General features: G+C 43.1%; 1 protein-coding gene across 4 annotated transcripts in view; it reads right to left on the reverse strand.

Moving 5' to 3' along the window:
* Positions 1–14,771, reverse strand: part of SLX4IP (SLX4 interacting protein) — a 181,680-nt gene that overhangs the window by 160,545 nt on the left and 6,364 nt on the right. For all 4 annotated transcript variants that reach the window (XR_009247469.1, XM_058679703.1, XM_058679704.1 and 1 more), the window contains exon 2: positions 9,316–9,372. Coding sequence is in view for 3 of the 4 variants with exons in the window: in XM_058679703.1 (XP_058535686.1) it covers positions 9,316–9,342 (27 nt within the window). In the remaining variant the exon portion in view is untranslated. The remainder of the gene's footprint in view (positions 1–9,315; positions 9,373–14,771) is intronic.

A 14,771-nucleotide genomic window follows, 5' to 3' on the forward strand; every position in this document is an offset into this window, starting at 1 on the left:
ACAAATCCTATAACGTTCTGTTTTCACTTCGTATCACACTCACAAAATACAACACAGGCATGCATGTATGTGAGCGTGTAGGGTTAAGTCCCAATCACAGTATGTTTCTAGCAGTCTGAAGATCAGAATGTTACTGTCACATGCTACTTACATGTGATGGAACGGCATTCGGAGGCCTGGTTTCCTGTGTGGCTTCATCACCGGTGTTCTATGAGGCAACTACCAGCCAAGTGTCTGAAAGGACTGTCAGCGAGCACTGAGCATGTTCGCGCTGCCCCACTCATGACCAGATGGCTGCACATACAGGCTGTTCCAGCGGAGCCTCATTCCTACCAACGTCCCAGGGGCTGCAGAATGCCAGGTTGCTCTGACAGTCATCACTTCCCCAGACAGGCACCTCCGAAACAGATGCCAATGACAACAAGGAAAGCAAGTAGGAAGAGGATGGTAGAAAATATTCCATGACTTCAAGGACTTCTCAGTCCCCAGGGATGCGATCCAGCCTTGCAGGCCAGGGCCAGGGCTGGCTCCGGCTCCCGAAGCTTGCCAAGGACTGAAGCAAAGCCCTCAGTCTGTCGTTGCCGGTGCCTGAATCTGGATCAGGGGCCCTAGGGCAACGCTCAGGACACTTGTGGCTTTGCTGCCAGGATTGTTTTCCACCAGAGTGGTAGTACCCCTAAGGCAGAAGCAACTAAAATGCATATGTCAACAACAGGCTAGCGATGCAAACACACACACACAACGGGTAGGCAATCAAACACGCATCTGGAATTTCATCATCATAATTTAGGAATGGGCAGATTTTCAACATGCTTTAGCTGCCGCACTTCCCTGGAGCACCGTGGTACACTTCCCTGTCACGGAACGATGACGCCCTCTGCAGTCCTCAGAGGGAATCCAAAGCACTAGCAGGCTTCAGAGATCTTCACTATTTAACAGTAAAACATGTCATCAAAGCTTGTGCGTTATAGTTGGGAAATAATTACCCTGCAAGTCTAAAACTAAAGAGTTAAGCACAATAAGCCACGGTAGTGATCAGATAATGAAAACCACTCTACTGAAACAACCTATTTCCCCGAGAGACATAGAAGCAAATTCTATGGCTTGTCCTTTTGGTTCCTTAAGACCAGCTGTTGTTCAGAAGAAGTACTCAAAATAGTTTCAAAGTGGAGCCTTAGAAAGAGAAGTAGGTTGAGATAAAATATTTCCCAAAGAAGAAATGATGCTATAAATGGAAGACATTCTTTGACCGAAATTGGCAAATGAGCAATAACTGTTAACACTCCAAGGCCTTCCTTGTCCTTTGTGTGGCAAGAAGGATGTTGTCCATCTTGGGAATGAGGGGAGTGAGGGAGACGCTGGGCACCTTGGATATTTCACAGGACAGGACAGACCTTTGAGGACACGACAGCTGCAGGCCCTTCCTCTCAGGAAACATGGCTGGAAATGGTATAAGCAAAAGAATGTGTCCAGATGGCATCGTTAGGGGCTGGTACGGTGGCTCAATAGGTACCTGTGGCACTGGGATCCCATATGAGTACTGGTTCGTGTCCTGGCTGCTCCACTTCCGATCCAGCTCCCTGCTGATGGCCTGGGAAAGCAGAGGAGGCTGGCCCAAGTGCTTGAGCACCTGCACCCAGGTCAGAGACCCAGAAGAGGCTCCTGCTGTCTGGCTTTGAATCGGCTTGGCTACAGCCATTTCCGCCATTTGGGGAGTAAACTAGCAGTTGGAAGATTCTCTCTTTTTCATTTTCTCTGTAAATCTGCCTTTCAAATAAAAATAAATACATTCGACCCCCACCCTGAAAAGAAAAGAAAAGAAGAGAAAAGAAAAGAAAAGAAAAGAAAAGAAAAGAAAAGAAAAGAAAAGAAACGAAACGAAACGAAACCTGGAGAACATGCATGCATACAACATGAGGTGCATATAACATCTAAAGGCACAGAAAGTAACCGGGTACCAACAGGAGAAATGTTTACATTATTTTATCAAAGAAAAAGAGACATACTGATTGGTGAAGATGGAAAAAGCTGCTGGGCACGGATCATGGAGGAAAATGGTAAGATAACAAGGTACAAAATTACAGGTCAGGTGAGGGCAGGAAAGGCAAATGCATTCACTTGGGCCGTGTTCCCAAGCTCCAGATGGGGGAAAAAATGAGACCAAATAAAAGAGGAAGGAGAGAGTAATTATCGCAGTGCCTTATGTGTAGCTGGAGAGTTTAGATTAGATCTGATTAAACAAAAGGAATTACTCTGATCACTTAAGCAAGGAAGTAACATGATGAAAACAGTGTTAAGAAAACACTGCACTGGTACTTGTCGAGAGAAACTGGAAAGGCATGACCAGAGAGGCAGAGATTATCCAGAGATTAATGGAGAAATGAAAACAGCAAAGACAATAATGGGCTGGATTCGAAAGAAAAGGAAAGAGAAGGCCCAAGTCCAAGGCACTCGGCAGAGGATGGATGCATTAAACAGGCCCCTGTGGATCACAGGCCAGGACGTCACTTGGCAGGCCCAAGGAGTGGGGAAGGCCCAGTGGTCGGCAACTTCCAAAGCAAAACTCAGACCTTAGCTTGACATTTCAGAGGCCCACTTAGGCAGAAACTCCTTGGAGTCAGGTGGAAAGCTGAGACTGAAAGTGGATAAGAAGCCAAGGCTGGATTCGAGCTTTTTTAGAGTTCTTCAGTAAGAGAATAGATGAGTTTATACACATGGGGGAAAGACTGGGAAAAAAAAAAAAAAGAAGTCCAGAAATCTCGGTGTCTGGCCAGAAAGGCAGAGAGAACACTTGGAAAAGAAGTTTCAAATGCAACAAGCAGTTTTTTTTCAAAGACATCAAGATTCACAATAAATGCCATGCTGCAGGGAAGTCGGCCTGAAAGCTGTGAGCCTCCATGAGAACCCAATGACTGACTGCTGGCGAATGCTTACAAATTTCGTGCTATTGTGTTAAGTAATTAGGATACATTATTGTCTCAAACCATGAAAGCTTTTAGGAGGAAAAGGTAGAAGCCAGGAGGAACCAGAAGGGCAAGAGATTACACGTCAAGGCAAGAAGTACAGAGGCATTTCTTTCATCTTGAAAAGTTCCGCAAACACAAGTGTCTTTTTAAAACCATTCTCGGAGTTAGAAGTGGCACACTCTTCATTCAGATTTATTTCCAGTGAGGAACGAAATGTGATGCTTTTGCTGCATTAGGACATTTCTGTTTCATTTTTGCTTGTAATTTAGTAGAAATCAGTATGTAGGACTTATCTGATACAAAAATAATTTCCTAATTCTTTTTTGATAGGATAAAATCAGTGTGACAATTTATAAAACAGAATTGCTGGCAGGCCAACCGTCACGTTCCCTTTCCAGGTAAACTAAACAATTGAGGACCCAGGATTTCAGTAACTCATTGGGGCAGCTGAGCATACACTTGCTATTCAACTGTCAGTTTCTCTGCAAGTTTAGAGTGATTCTCTTTCCTTTTACTATACAGGGAAAATTACTGTCAATTCTGGGGCATATGAATCTTTTTGTGGTGTTCAAAGGAATGCAAAGACTAAGGTTAACTGAAATCCATGGCAGAACACAAAGCTAGTTTAATTGAATTGCTACTAAGGGAATGGAAAGAAAACATAGATAGTAAAGATGCAAGGGATTTGAAAAATAGGGATAAAATCACTCCTGTCCTGTTTAATATTAGTAAAACTTTCAAACCTCTATTTTTAGAAAACGAGAATTTCTACACCAAAATCCCTTCTCTCTCTAACACACACACACACACACACACTCAACAGCAAAAGTAAAAGCTTTCAGCCTCCTAACAGGGGTGGGAGGGGGGGTCATGACACATCCCTGTGGAGGACAAAGCCAGATCCACATTCCAGGGAAATGGGGCTGCTATGACTTTTTCCTTGCATGCAGACTGGCCTGTCACCAAGCCAGCCTCTGGAATCTTCCCAGGCTGCCTGCGCTAGGGAAGCCAGGAATCCTTTCTCATTAATCAAGCCCTCCCAACAAAAGGTTTCCCACCCACAATAAAGTGGATTGCGAAGAGGGGAGACGGCAAAGCAAGCTTTGTAGCCCAAAGAATTCTAGACTTTGGTGTAATACCTAACTAATCCCAGAAAACAGATGCAGGAAGTAGAGGAAATGATCTACAAACAGAGACAGACAATGAGACAGAAAACTTTCACAGCAGTGCTTCCGCTGACCCAGGCTGAAAATTTAAAACCACTGGATGTCGTGAACATGGAGGACAGACCCCTCAACTTCCCCAGAGTACACATCATGTATCCGAGGCTTTGAGCCGTCATTTCTTACTCAGAATTCTCTTGTTTTTGCAAAATTGTTTTGTATTTTAATGCAAAAACATCCATGATTAATACATTGTGCCCACAACTACTACTTTCTTATAAATGAAAAGGAGACAGGCGTAGAGTCTTGCTAATTTACCCTGATTCCTGCAATCAGTTTAAACCCAAAACTTCACTAAATGCTTATTCCAGCAAGGTTCACGGAGGCAAAAGTACACAAGGAAACAATGATTTAAATGTGTGCTCTCCAATTCACCTGCTACCCGCCACCTATGCCGACAGAATTTATAGTGTGGCTCATGGGAATAGAGATGTACGGCAGGAGATACGGATGCACATGCTTCCATGTATACTTATTTCAGACTCTGCAGGAAGTAAGATCTTCAGTGCGATATACTCAACTCTGCTTCTTTGCTGTGCTCCGAAACAACTTTCCTTACAGAAACAAGCAGGTGGCATGTGGGCTGTACGACGTGCATTTCTGAGCTAACCCTTTCCTCTAACATAAGGAATTCAGAGTTTTGGAAATTAAAAAAAAAATACCACGGAAGAATGCAAGGCTTGGGTTTCAGAGTGCTACAGATTTGAAGCAAGGTACACGCCTGCTGCTGCCACTCCTCTCACAACATGAGTCACGGGAGAACAGACGAATGTCCCTGCGACAAGCCGTGTCGGTGCACAAGCCAGGAGAGCTTGGGAGTCACAAGGCCAGGGACTCTCATCTTATGCAGGCGGCTCCGAGAAGAAAGAACTCAATGTCAAGACCACAGCAGTCAGAGAGGAAAACACGCCCTGTAAGTAGCAACGACAGGAGACTTTTCTTCATCTGAAAAAGAGTAAACTGTTTGCTTGTGCAATTAATACCAACTCAGATGCAAATCGCAGCTTGTTCGTTGTTCATCAGTTTTGTTTAGGAAGCTATATTCTAACCAAGTGTATTCTCAAAGAAGTCAAAAAGTAGATGCATCTATGATATATATATATATATATGTATATAAATTAAGTTTTACTTGTGAACACTTTTGATAGTGCCTGGACAAAATAAAATGATATATCAAAAACAGCTTTCTTCTGCCCTATCCAACTCCCACCCTCTAACCACCAGGACAAACAAGCTTAGCTATTCGAGTTGTGTTTACTATCGTATTTCTAAATGCTACATTTATACTACAGTCTCTCATTATTTCAGCTTTACATCCCACTATGGAAAAAGAAAACTGACACTTACATCCAAGTGTTCCGCATGTCTCTTTTGCCAGCCTTCCAAAACTTGGAGTTCACCACATTGTGAAACATAACCTTTGTTCCAACATGAGCCTAGTGGGGTGTGAGGCTTCCTTTCTGATCTTGTGTAATCTCTTGTTTACTTACACTTGAGCGTTGCACCACTTAGTTTATCATATTCCTAGGACTAAATCATTCTGAGGTTCTCTGACAGGCCTAAAGAAAACCTCCTTGATGCATTCACATATACAAGATATTTTATCCATTTCCCTTTTTGCTGAAGTCATCTTTCTTGAAAGCCCCTGCTCTTTTCCAACAGCGGAGGTGGTTTCCAGGCCTGATAACAGTACACAGAGCTCCCGTGGGATTTGCGTACTTGTTGGATTCCCTGTCGGCTGGATCCCATATCTGATTTTTTCTCTATTTCCTCCCCATATTAAAGTCCTACCGTATCAGAAGGAATTTTTTTAGACATTAAATCTCTGAAAAAAAAAATCTCTATTTTGCCATCCTGTGTGATTGCAGGTTGGCCTCTCAGGGACTCTGGGTTGGAAATTACTGGATTATTGTCTAGTTGTGGGAGAGGGCTGCTCTCTACTGGTTCACCTGCATGCAAATTTTATTTAGGATCTTCTCTATGAAACTTCAAACCACAGGCCTTTGTACAACGCTTTTTCATTGATGAGTGAGAACTCAGTCACAATTTCTCCCAAGCTAGAACACTGTGCTTCAAAGCTGGTAAAATTTGCTGTATTATTTTTTATAGTATTCCTCTCTATCATTTTGTCTTGCTCTTCCTTCTAGAAGTCCAAATGTTCATATCAAGTCTACATCTCTAATTCTCTTATGTTTTCATCCTACGTTTTTTAAAAAATTAATCATCTTATTCTTTTACTTTCCAGGCTGTATTTTTTGATTGAATTTCCAAGTTTTATTGAAGTGCTGTTTCCATAACATTTTTATGTTCCAAAAGTTCTTTCCTATTTTCAGGAATACCCCTTGGTCATAACAGCGCAGCCCTGTTACAGTATCTTCCTCTTTCTAGTCAGAGACACAAATTATGACATTGTCCTCCTTTGCTCCCAGGAATCTCTCTGACATAAGTTTGTTCATTCACTTTATTCTCTTTCTTTTCATCATCTGCCTTTCTGTTGAATTTGTAAGGATATCCAAGTGTCCATTTATAACTAAGAGAAACAATGAGACAGTGACTGGATACTTCATGTTCATAAAAGGACTTTATTAATTGATAGATTCTAGGAACCCAGCAGGAATTCACATGTTTAGTTGGTAGGTCCAAAATATAGACTATATTAATATCCACCAAATATTAGAGATATTCTGGAGAATATCTAAAGAGAAAAACAGACACATCTCCATCCTGCCTGGTTGAAACTCATGGTTGAGGCAGCTCCCTTGCCTGTCACCATCTAGAAACTGGGTTCCAAGCCTTGTGGATGCCAATCTAAAATGTGACATTTAATAGCACAATCTGCCACTTCCATGCCTATGGGTTAGAAATCAACAGATCTACTTATGCCCTAATGAGGGGCCTGAGCTCCAAGCTAGTGGTCAAGCAGGACAGTCCATGCTATCGGGCCCCACACAGTTTCAGAAGAATCTTCCGAGAAGCTCTGTCCAGTTCTGAGCAGACGGTCTGTGAGGATCAGTCCTGAACAAGTTAACCTGACTCTTCCAGCAAATCAGAAGCGGTCACACGACACTATCCAACAAACTTCAGATGAAAGGGATGGATCAGCAGAGTAAACAAGAAAAACAATACCTTCAGGAAAAAATGGTTAAGAATTTGTCAAAATTGATAAATTATTTGTCTTTAGACTTCAGATGCTCCTTGGGTCGCAAGCCACTCACACACAAAATCAAGCCTATGTCAAGACTGCCTTGATCTGGGCACTGGCCAAAAGAATACAGCTGAGATTTCTGCAGAGAATGACAAACTACATGTCCTCCACCTTGCAACTCTTGTTCTATCAAACCAGCCTCAAAACTCAGCTAGAGGGCCCGACGGCGTGGTCTAGCACCTAAAGTCCTTGCCTTGAACACGCTGGGATACCATAGGGGCACTAGCTCTAATCCCGGCAGCTCCACTTCCCATCCAGCTCCCTGCTTGTGGCCTGGGAAAACAATCGAGGACGGCCCAAAGCCTTCGGTTCATGCACCCACGTGGGAGACCTGGAGGAAGTTCCTGGCTCCTGGCTTTGGATCAGCGCAGCATTGGCCTTTGTGGTCACTTGGGGAGTGAACCATTGGATGCAAGATCTTCCTCTCTGTCTCTCCTCCTCTCTGCATATCTGACTTTGCAATAAATACAAATAAGTCTTACAAACAAAAACAAAAACAACTTAGCTAGCATCCTAGATATCTGTCCTTAGCATCCCAGACAGAGCCCCTAGATATCTGTCACTCCAGGCAGCACCAAACAGGAGCTTGACAGCAGTTAAGACATTCTCATCCCATTTTGGAGTAACGATTAGCTTCCTGGCTGTGGCTCCAGGTTAACACAGAACCTGGAAAACAACATCTGATTGGTTAAGTGCTGGAAGTGCCACCGCCCACACACAGAACCTGCCCTGAGCTCCTTCCTCCTGATGCAGCTGCACTGTGGCTGTCTGAGATGTGACACAGCGCATGGGGACCTCCCATTCTCTGTCCGCCTCTTGCTCCTTCCTTCCTTTGTCTGTCTGTCTGTCTGTCTGTCTCTCTCTCTCTTTCTCTCGGTGTGTCTGTCTCTCAAACGCTAAGGCTTTTGGAAAAAAAAAGAGACAGAAATCCTCTGACAGTTTCCTAGTAACCTGCAGAGTTATGAGAAATACTGAAATGGCTGCTTCTTTAAACCTCTAGGTTTTAATGCAGTTTTTAAGCAGATAATTAAAGCATTTCATAGTAGCAAAACCAGATACCAGAAGGCAGTGCAAAAGTATTTTTAAAGCGCTGAAGGAAAGTAACACTCAATTACAATTCTAAAACCAATTACGTATCTTTCTGGAGTCAGACCAAAATATACTTACAAAGAGTGAAAGTTCACCACAGAAATATATACAATATGTTGACAAAAGTAACAACTGAAAAAGGTAAAATTTGTAAGTGTGTCAGGAAATCTAAGAAAACACAGATGTGGCACAAAGAAAGATAAAAGTACAATATATCTAATCTGGTCAACAGTTAATGCAATCTATATTTTGATGTTTTGAACTCACACTGCAGATAACACTAGGATTCAGCAATTGTCCTGAAGATTAGCATCTCTAAGATCCTGTAGGAACATGTATCCATTCTTCCCCCGCCTTCGCCATCACCTCTCACATCTCCCTTCCTTCCACACCTAAGGAGTGTCAACCCCATCCATCAAGAGGTGACACAATGATCAGAGACAAGAGAGGAAGAAAGAGGACTCCCTCCTCAAGTTCCTAGCTGCACCATTGACTGTCTGCTTTGCTTTGGCCTTGAATCGCCTTCACCATTAGCAGAGCCCGCGCCATGGATACACAACAGGAGAGACAAATGTCAACGCTCAAAACCAGGTTATACTGCAAAAGCATCTGAAGGCTCAGACAAGGAGTTACTCATCACCATACGAACGGTTCGTGTTCTCCTCAGTGCACACTGGAAATACGAAAGTTTTCAATGTGTTGACTTAAACATTTTCAGAGTCCCAAATGTAAAGACCAGACAGTTTATAACTTCAGTTTCAAGTCAGCACAGAACTCAGTAACATTAGAAAGTGGTTAATCATTTTAAAGAAAGCTATTAAGCATTACTTACTTTAACAGCAAATTTCTTAGATGCCATGGCTCACTGATTCAAGAGTAACTATACCACCTTCAAGAGAAGAGAAAAACAAAGCTACAATTAGGCATACTGGAGCTTTTTTAGGTGGATATTACTAGACCAGCAGGACAATACAGTATCAATAATTATTTACGAGATCAAACTTCACATTTAATTGTTTTTAACCAAATATCACCTTGAGTAATAATACAAAAAAAAGCCCTCAGAGAAAAGCATAACCCAGTTGGCCTTCCTGCTATACTGCCAACCCTCCCAACTATTTAAAATAGAAGCAGAAGGAGAAACTCTCCAAGCATCCAATCATGAGTATTATCCTGATACAGATACCAGGTAATGATATCAAAAGAAAACTATATATTACTGTCCCTTATGAAGAATACAAAAATCCTCAACATAAGGTTAACAATAAAACCCATCAACATTCAATAACACTATACACCGTCAACTGGAGTCATCCCAGGAACACAAGGGCAGGTTAACATCAGAGAATCAGTCCATGTTGTGGTAACATAATAAAGCATGCATTGTAACAAATATTTTTAAAAAAGCCTTTTTTTTCATTAAAAAAATTCAAAATGACAGGAATAGAAGGGAATTCTTTCCAACTTGATAAAAGGCACCTATGAAAAGTTCACAGCTAAATCATACCTACCAGTGAAAGAATGAAAGCTTTTTCCCCAAAGATGAAGGCAAGAATATGTGCATGTATAGAATAAAAGCTAGTTCTCTTCAACACTGTATTTGACGCACTAACAAAGGCAATTTGGTAAGGGGAAAAAAAATGGAAGACATCCAGACTAAGAAAAAATATATAAAAGTCTCTATATACAAATAACATCTTTTTGTACAGAAAACCCTAATGAGTCATTTAAAAGCTAAAAAAAACCCTACAGAGTTAAGTTTAGCCAGATTGGAGGATATACAGTCAATATTTTTAAACAACCCTTGTATTAGTACATAAAAGAACGAACAACCCTAAAATGAAATAAAGAAAATAATTTCATCTACAATAGCATGAGAAAGAATATACAGGAGCAAATATAGCAAAAGAAGTAAAAAAAAATACACCAAGAGCTATAAAACATTATTGAAAGAAATTAAAGCTTGAATAAATATAAACATATGCCATGCTCATGAGCTTAATCCTGTTAAGATAGCAATACTCTCCAAACCCACCTGCAAATCCAGCAGTCTGTATCAAAATCTTAGCTGACTTAACTGTCAAGTTTATCCTAAAACGTATATGAAATACAAATGATCCAGAATAGCTAAAACAAAAACAAAAACAAAAACAAAAACAAAAACAAAAACAAAACTCTTCTAGGAGAGAGAGGGGCAGACACAGGGAGAGTGGTTTTAGACAGTACAACTACCACAATGCCCTGGAAAATACACCAACGGACTAGCCAAGGTGCACACTGCACAGACCAGTGACAGGTCCATGCATTTACAGAAATGTGACCAACCAAGAAACAATTCATCCAATAGACTGTGGCCAGGTAACAGCTTGTATCCATTTGGAGACTAAAGAAAACTGGACCACAACTCATGCAATACAAAAATGTCAGTTACAGATGCTTTAAAAACCCAAATATGAAAAAAAAAACACACACACATTAGAGAATATTTTTATGAACTCAGAACAAGAAAGACTTCTTTTGCATTTTTTTGTTTAGATTTATTTATTTACATTAAAGGCTGAGGTATAAGGAAAGGCGGAGGGAGGAGGGGAAAGAAAGATCTTTCATTTGCTGGTTCACTTCCCAAAATGGCCACAGCAGTCAAGACTGAAGCTAGAAGATTCTTCTGGGTCAGTCTCCCACATGGATACAGCATCCAAGCATCTTTCACCACTTTCCCGGGCGCATTACAGGGAGCTAAGCTGGAAGCGCAGCAGTGGGAATTAACCCAGTGCCCACAGGAGATGCCAGCGCCGAGGTTGGCTGTTTTACCCACTACTTCATTAACGCCAGACCCAGAAGGTTTCTTTCTTCTTTTTTTTTAAACCAAACACATAAAAAGCACCAAACCATAATCAGAGATCTCATATTAAAATCAAAACTTCTCTACAAACTTGGAGGAAACATTTGCAATCTATGTATCCAAAGCAGATTTATATCTAGAATACACACTCACAGACTCACTCACAGACTCAATAGTTAGGGGTCGGTGTGGTGGCACAGTGCATGAAGCTGCTGCTGGAGATGTTGGTTCAAACCTTGGACACTCCACTTCCAATCCAGCTCCCTGGGAATTTACCGCAAGACAGCAGAAAATGGCCCAAGGGCTTGAGCCCCAGCGACCCACCTCCGAGACCAGGACAGACAGCCTGGCTCCTGCCACAAGTCACATGGACAGTGAACCTGTAGATAAAAGATAGCTCTGCTTTTTCCTGTCACTCTGCCTTTTGTGTAAGCTTTTATGTGCACACACACACACACAGAAACAATAATCTAATCAGAAAATGAGCAAAAGTCACAATCAGGTATTTGACCGAAGAGAATGTGCTGATGGCAAATAACCACATGACAACATACGCAAAATCCTCATCCATCAGGAAAACGTGAAATAAACCCACAAGGAGATATGCAGACAGCAAAAACCCCAACTGTTGTTGAGGATGTAGGCTTAACCAGAAACCCACTGGTAGTTCCAAGCTGGAAACAATGCAGGCAGCTTTCAGTAGGTGAACGGTTACCCAAACCTTGATAATTTACACAATGGACTATCGCTCAGCATTTAGAAGAGATAAACTATGATTCCTACAAGAATTTGGATGAACCTTAAGGAAGTGATGTTGAATGGAGGATGCCAATATCATAAGTATAATTTAAAAAAAATATATTTTTCATTGGAAAGTCAGTTATACAGAGAGGCCAAGGGGCTGTGACAGCCTGGAGATGAGTCAATCCAAAGCCAGAGGCCCGGAGCCTCTTCTGGGTCTCACATGTGAGCGAGGGTCCCAAGGCTTTCGGCCGTCCTCAACTGCTTTCCCAGTCCATAAGCAGGGAGCTGGAGGGGAAGTGGAGCTGCCGGGATTAGAACCAGCGTCCAATTGGGATGCCAGTGTGTGCAAGGCGAGGACTTTAGCTGCTAGGCTACTGTGCTGGACCCTTAAGTATAATTTCTTTCTTTCTTTCTTTTTCTTTTTCTCTTCCTTCCATCCTTCCTTCCTCCCTCCATCCCTTCCCCTTTCTCTTTCTTTCCTTCTTTCTTTCCTTTTCTTTCTTTTTTAGATTTATTTATTTTCATTGCAAAGTCAGATAGATGGAGAGGAAGAGCTTCTGTCCGATGAGTCACTCCCCAAGTGACCGCAAAGGCCAGAGCTAAGCAGATCCAAAGCCAGGAGTCTGGAGCTTTTCAGGGTCTCCTGTGCAGGTGCAGGGTCCCAAGGCTTTGGGCCATCCTTGATTACTTTCCCAGACCACAAGCAGGGAGCTAGATGGAAAGCAGGGCTGCCAGGATTAGAACCGGCAGCAATACAGTATCCCTGCGCGTTCTAGGCGAGGACTTTAGCCCCTAGGCCACTGTGCCGGGCCTTAATTTCATTTAGAAAGCATTTGTAAACCAATGTCGAGATGGAGAAGAGATCGGTTGTTGTCAGGGGTCAGGAATGTGGAAGCAAGTGGCTGTAAGGAGACAGCAAACATTTCCAAATGCTAACTGTGCAGTCAGTGACAAGAATAAACATTAGGAAAAGGAAGCTGCACAAATCTAAATGAAAGTATGCAAAACTGACTAGATCTAGTTCACGCTACAGGTTGGGGGCCGGCACTGTGGTTTGGCAAGTTGAGCTGCAACCTGTGAAACCAGCACCTCTTATGGCTGCCAGTTTGCGTACAGGCTGCGCCACTTCCCATCCAGCTCCCTGCTGGAGTAGCTGGGAAGGGGGCACAAGATGGCCCCAGTGCTCGGGTCCCTTCACCCACACAGTGTATCCAGATGAAGCTCTTAGCTTTGGATCCTGCAACCATCTGAAGACTGAACCAGCAGATGAAAGATTTTACTCTCTCCTGTTCTCTAACAAGGCTTTCCAAAAAAGACTCAAAAAACAGAAAACACCCTCTGTTAGCTGATTTCACAGCCAGAGACCAATCGGGAGCTGAGCCACTTCTCAGGGGGGGTGAGGGTGCATCCCTGACCTCAGGGTTTCTAAAATCTGAGATGCTCCAAAGCTCTCCTTCTATCCTGCAGGCACAAGGCCTGTTACCCACAACAGTGAGTCACAGAGAGAGAGAGAGAGAGAGGTCTTCTGGCCACTGGTTCATTCAAAAATGGCCACAATGGGGCTCGGCAGCGTGGCCTAGTGGCTAAGGTCCTCGCCTTGATCCCATATGGCTGCTGGTTCTAATCCCGGCAGCTCCACTTCCTCTCTATCTCTCCTCCTCTCAGTATATCTGACTTTGTAATAAAAATAAAATAAATCTTAAAAAAAAAAAAATGGCCACAATGGCAGGAATAGAGCTGATTCTGAAGCCAGGAGCCAGAGCCTTTTCCAGGTCTCCCATGTGGCAATAGCGGCCGAAAGACTTGAGCCATCCTCTACTGCTTTCAGGCCATAAGCGGGGAACTGGATCAGCAATGGAGCAGCCGGGACATGAACCAGTGCTCATATGCATTTCTGGCATCTCGAGCAGAGGATTAGCCCATTCCACCACCACATTGGCCCCTGTTGGTCATGATTCTAGTGGTTGGGATGTCCAAAGTCAGGGACCAGCAGCTCGGGAGTCTGATGAGGGCTTATTCTCTGCTCCAAATATGGCTCCCACATGAGCCCTTGCACAGCAAATGGAGTGAAATTTATCTTTGACGAATTACAGAGAGCGAGCGAGAGCATGCTTCCATCGTCTGGTTCATTCCCCAGATGGCTGCAACGACCAGCGCTGAGTGAGGCCAAAGACAGAAAGCAGGCGCTTCACCCGGTCTCCCATGTCGACGGCAGGGCTAAGGGGCTTGGGCTTTTCCCACTACTTCTCCCAGGTTCCAGCTTTCACCAGGATGAGGAGTTTATTCAGGCATAAATTGGGTCTGGGAGGGTATTCAAATACTGACATTCCAACTTTAATTTTTTTTAAAGATTTATTTATTTTTATTGGAAAAGCAGATATACAGAGAGGAGGAGAGACGGAGAGAAGATCATCTGTCCGATGGTTCACTCCCAAGTAACCGCAACGCCTGGAACTGAGCCAATCTGAAGCCAGGAGCTTCTTCCGGGTCTCCCACGCGGGTGCAGGGTCCCAAAGCCTTGGGCCGTCCTTGACTACTTTCCCAGGCCACAAGCAGGGAGCTGGATGGGAAGTGGAGCTGCCGGGATTAGAACCAGCGCCCATATGGGATCCCGGGGCTTTCAAGGCAGACTTTCACTAGGTCCTCTAACTTTAATTTGAATGCCAAAAGGTATCATCAGCTTCTGTTTAAATCTAGGAACA

This window comes from Ochotona princeps, chromosome 22 (genome assembly GCF_030435755.1).
Source record: "Ochotona princeps isolate mOchPri1 chromosome 22, mOchPri1.hap1, whole genome shotgun sequence".
NCBI classification, from domain to species: Eukaryota; Metazoa; Chordata; class Mammalia; order Lagomorpha; family Ochotonidae; genus Ochotona; species Ochotona princeps.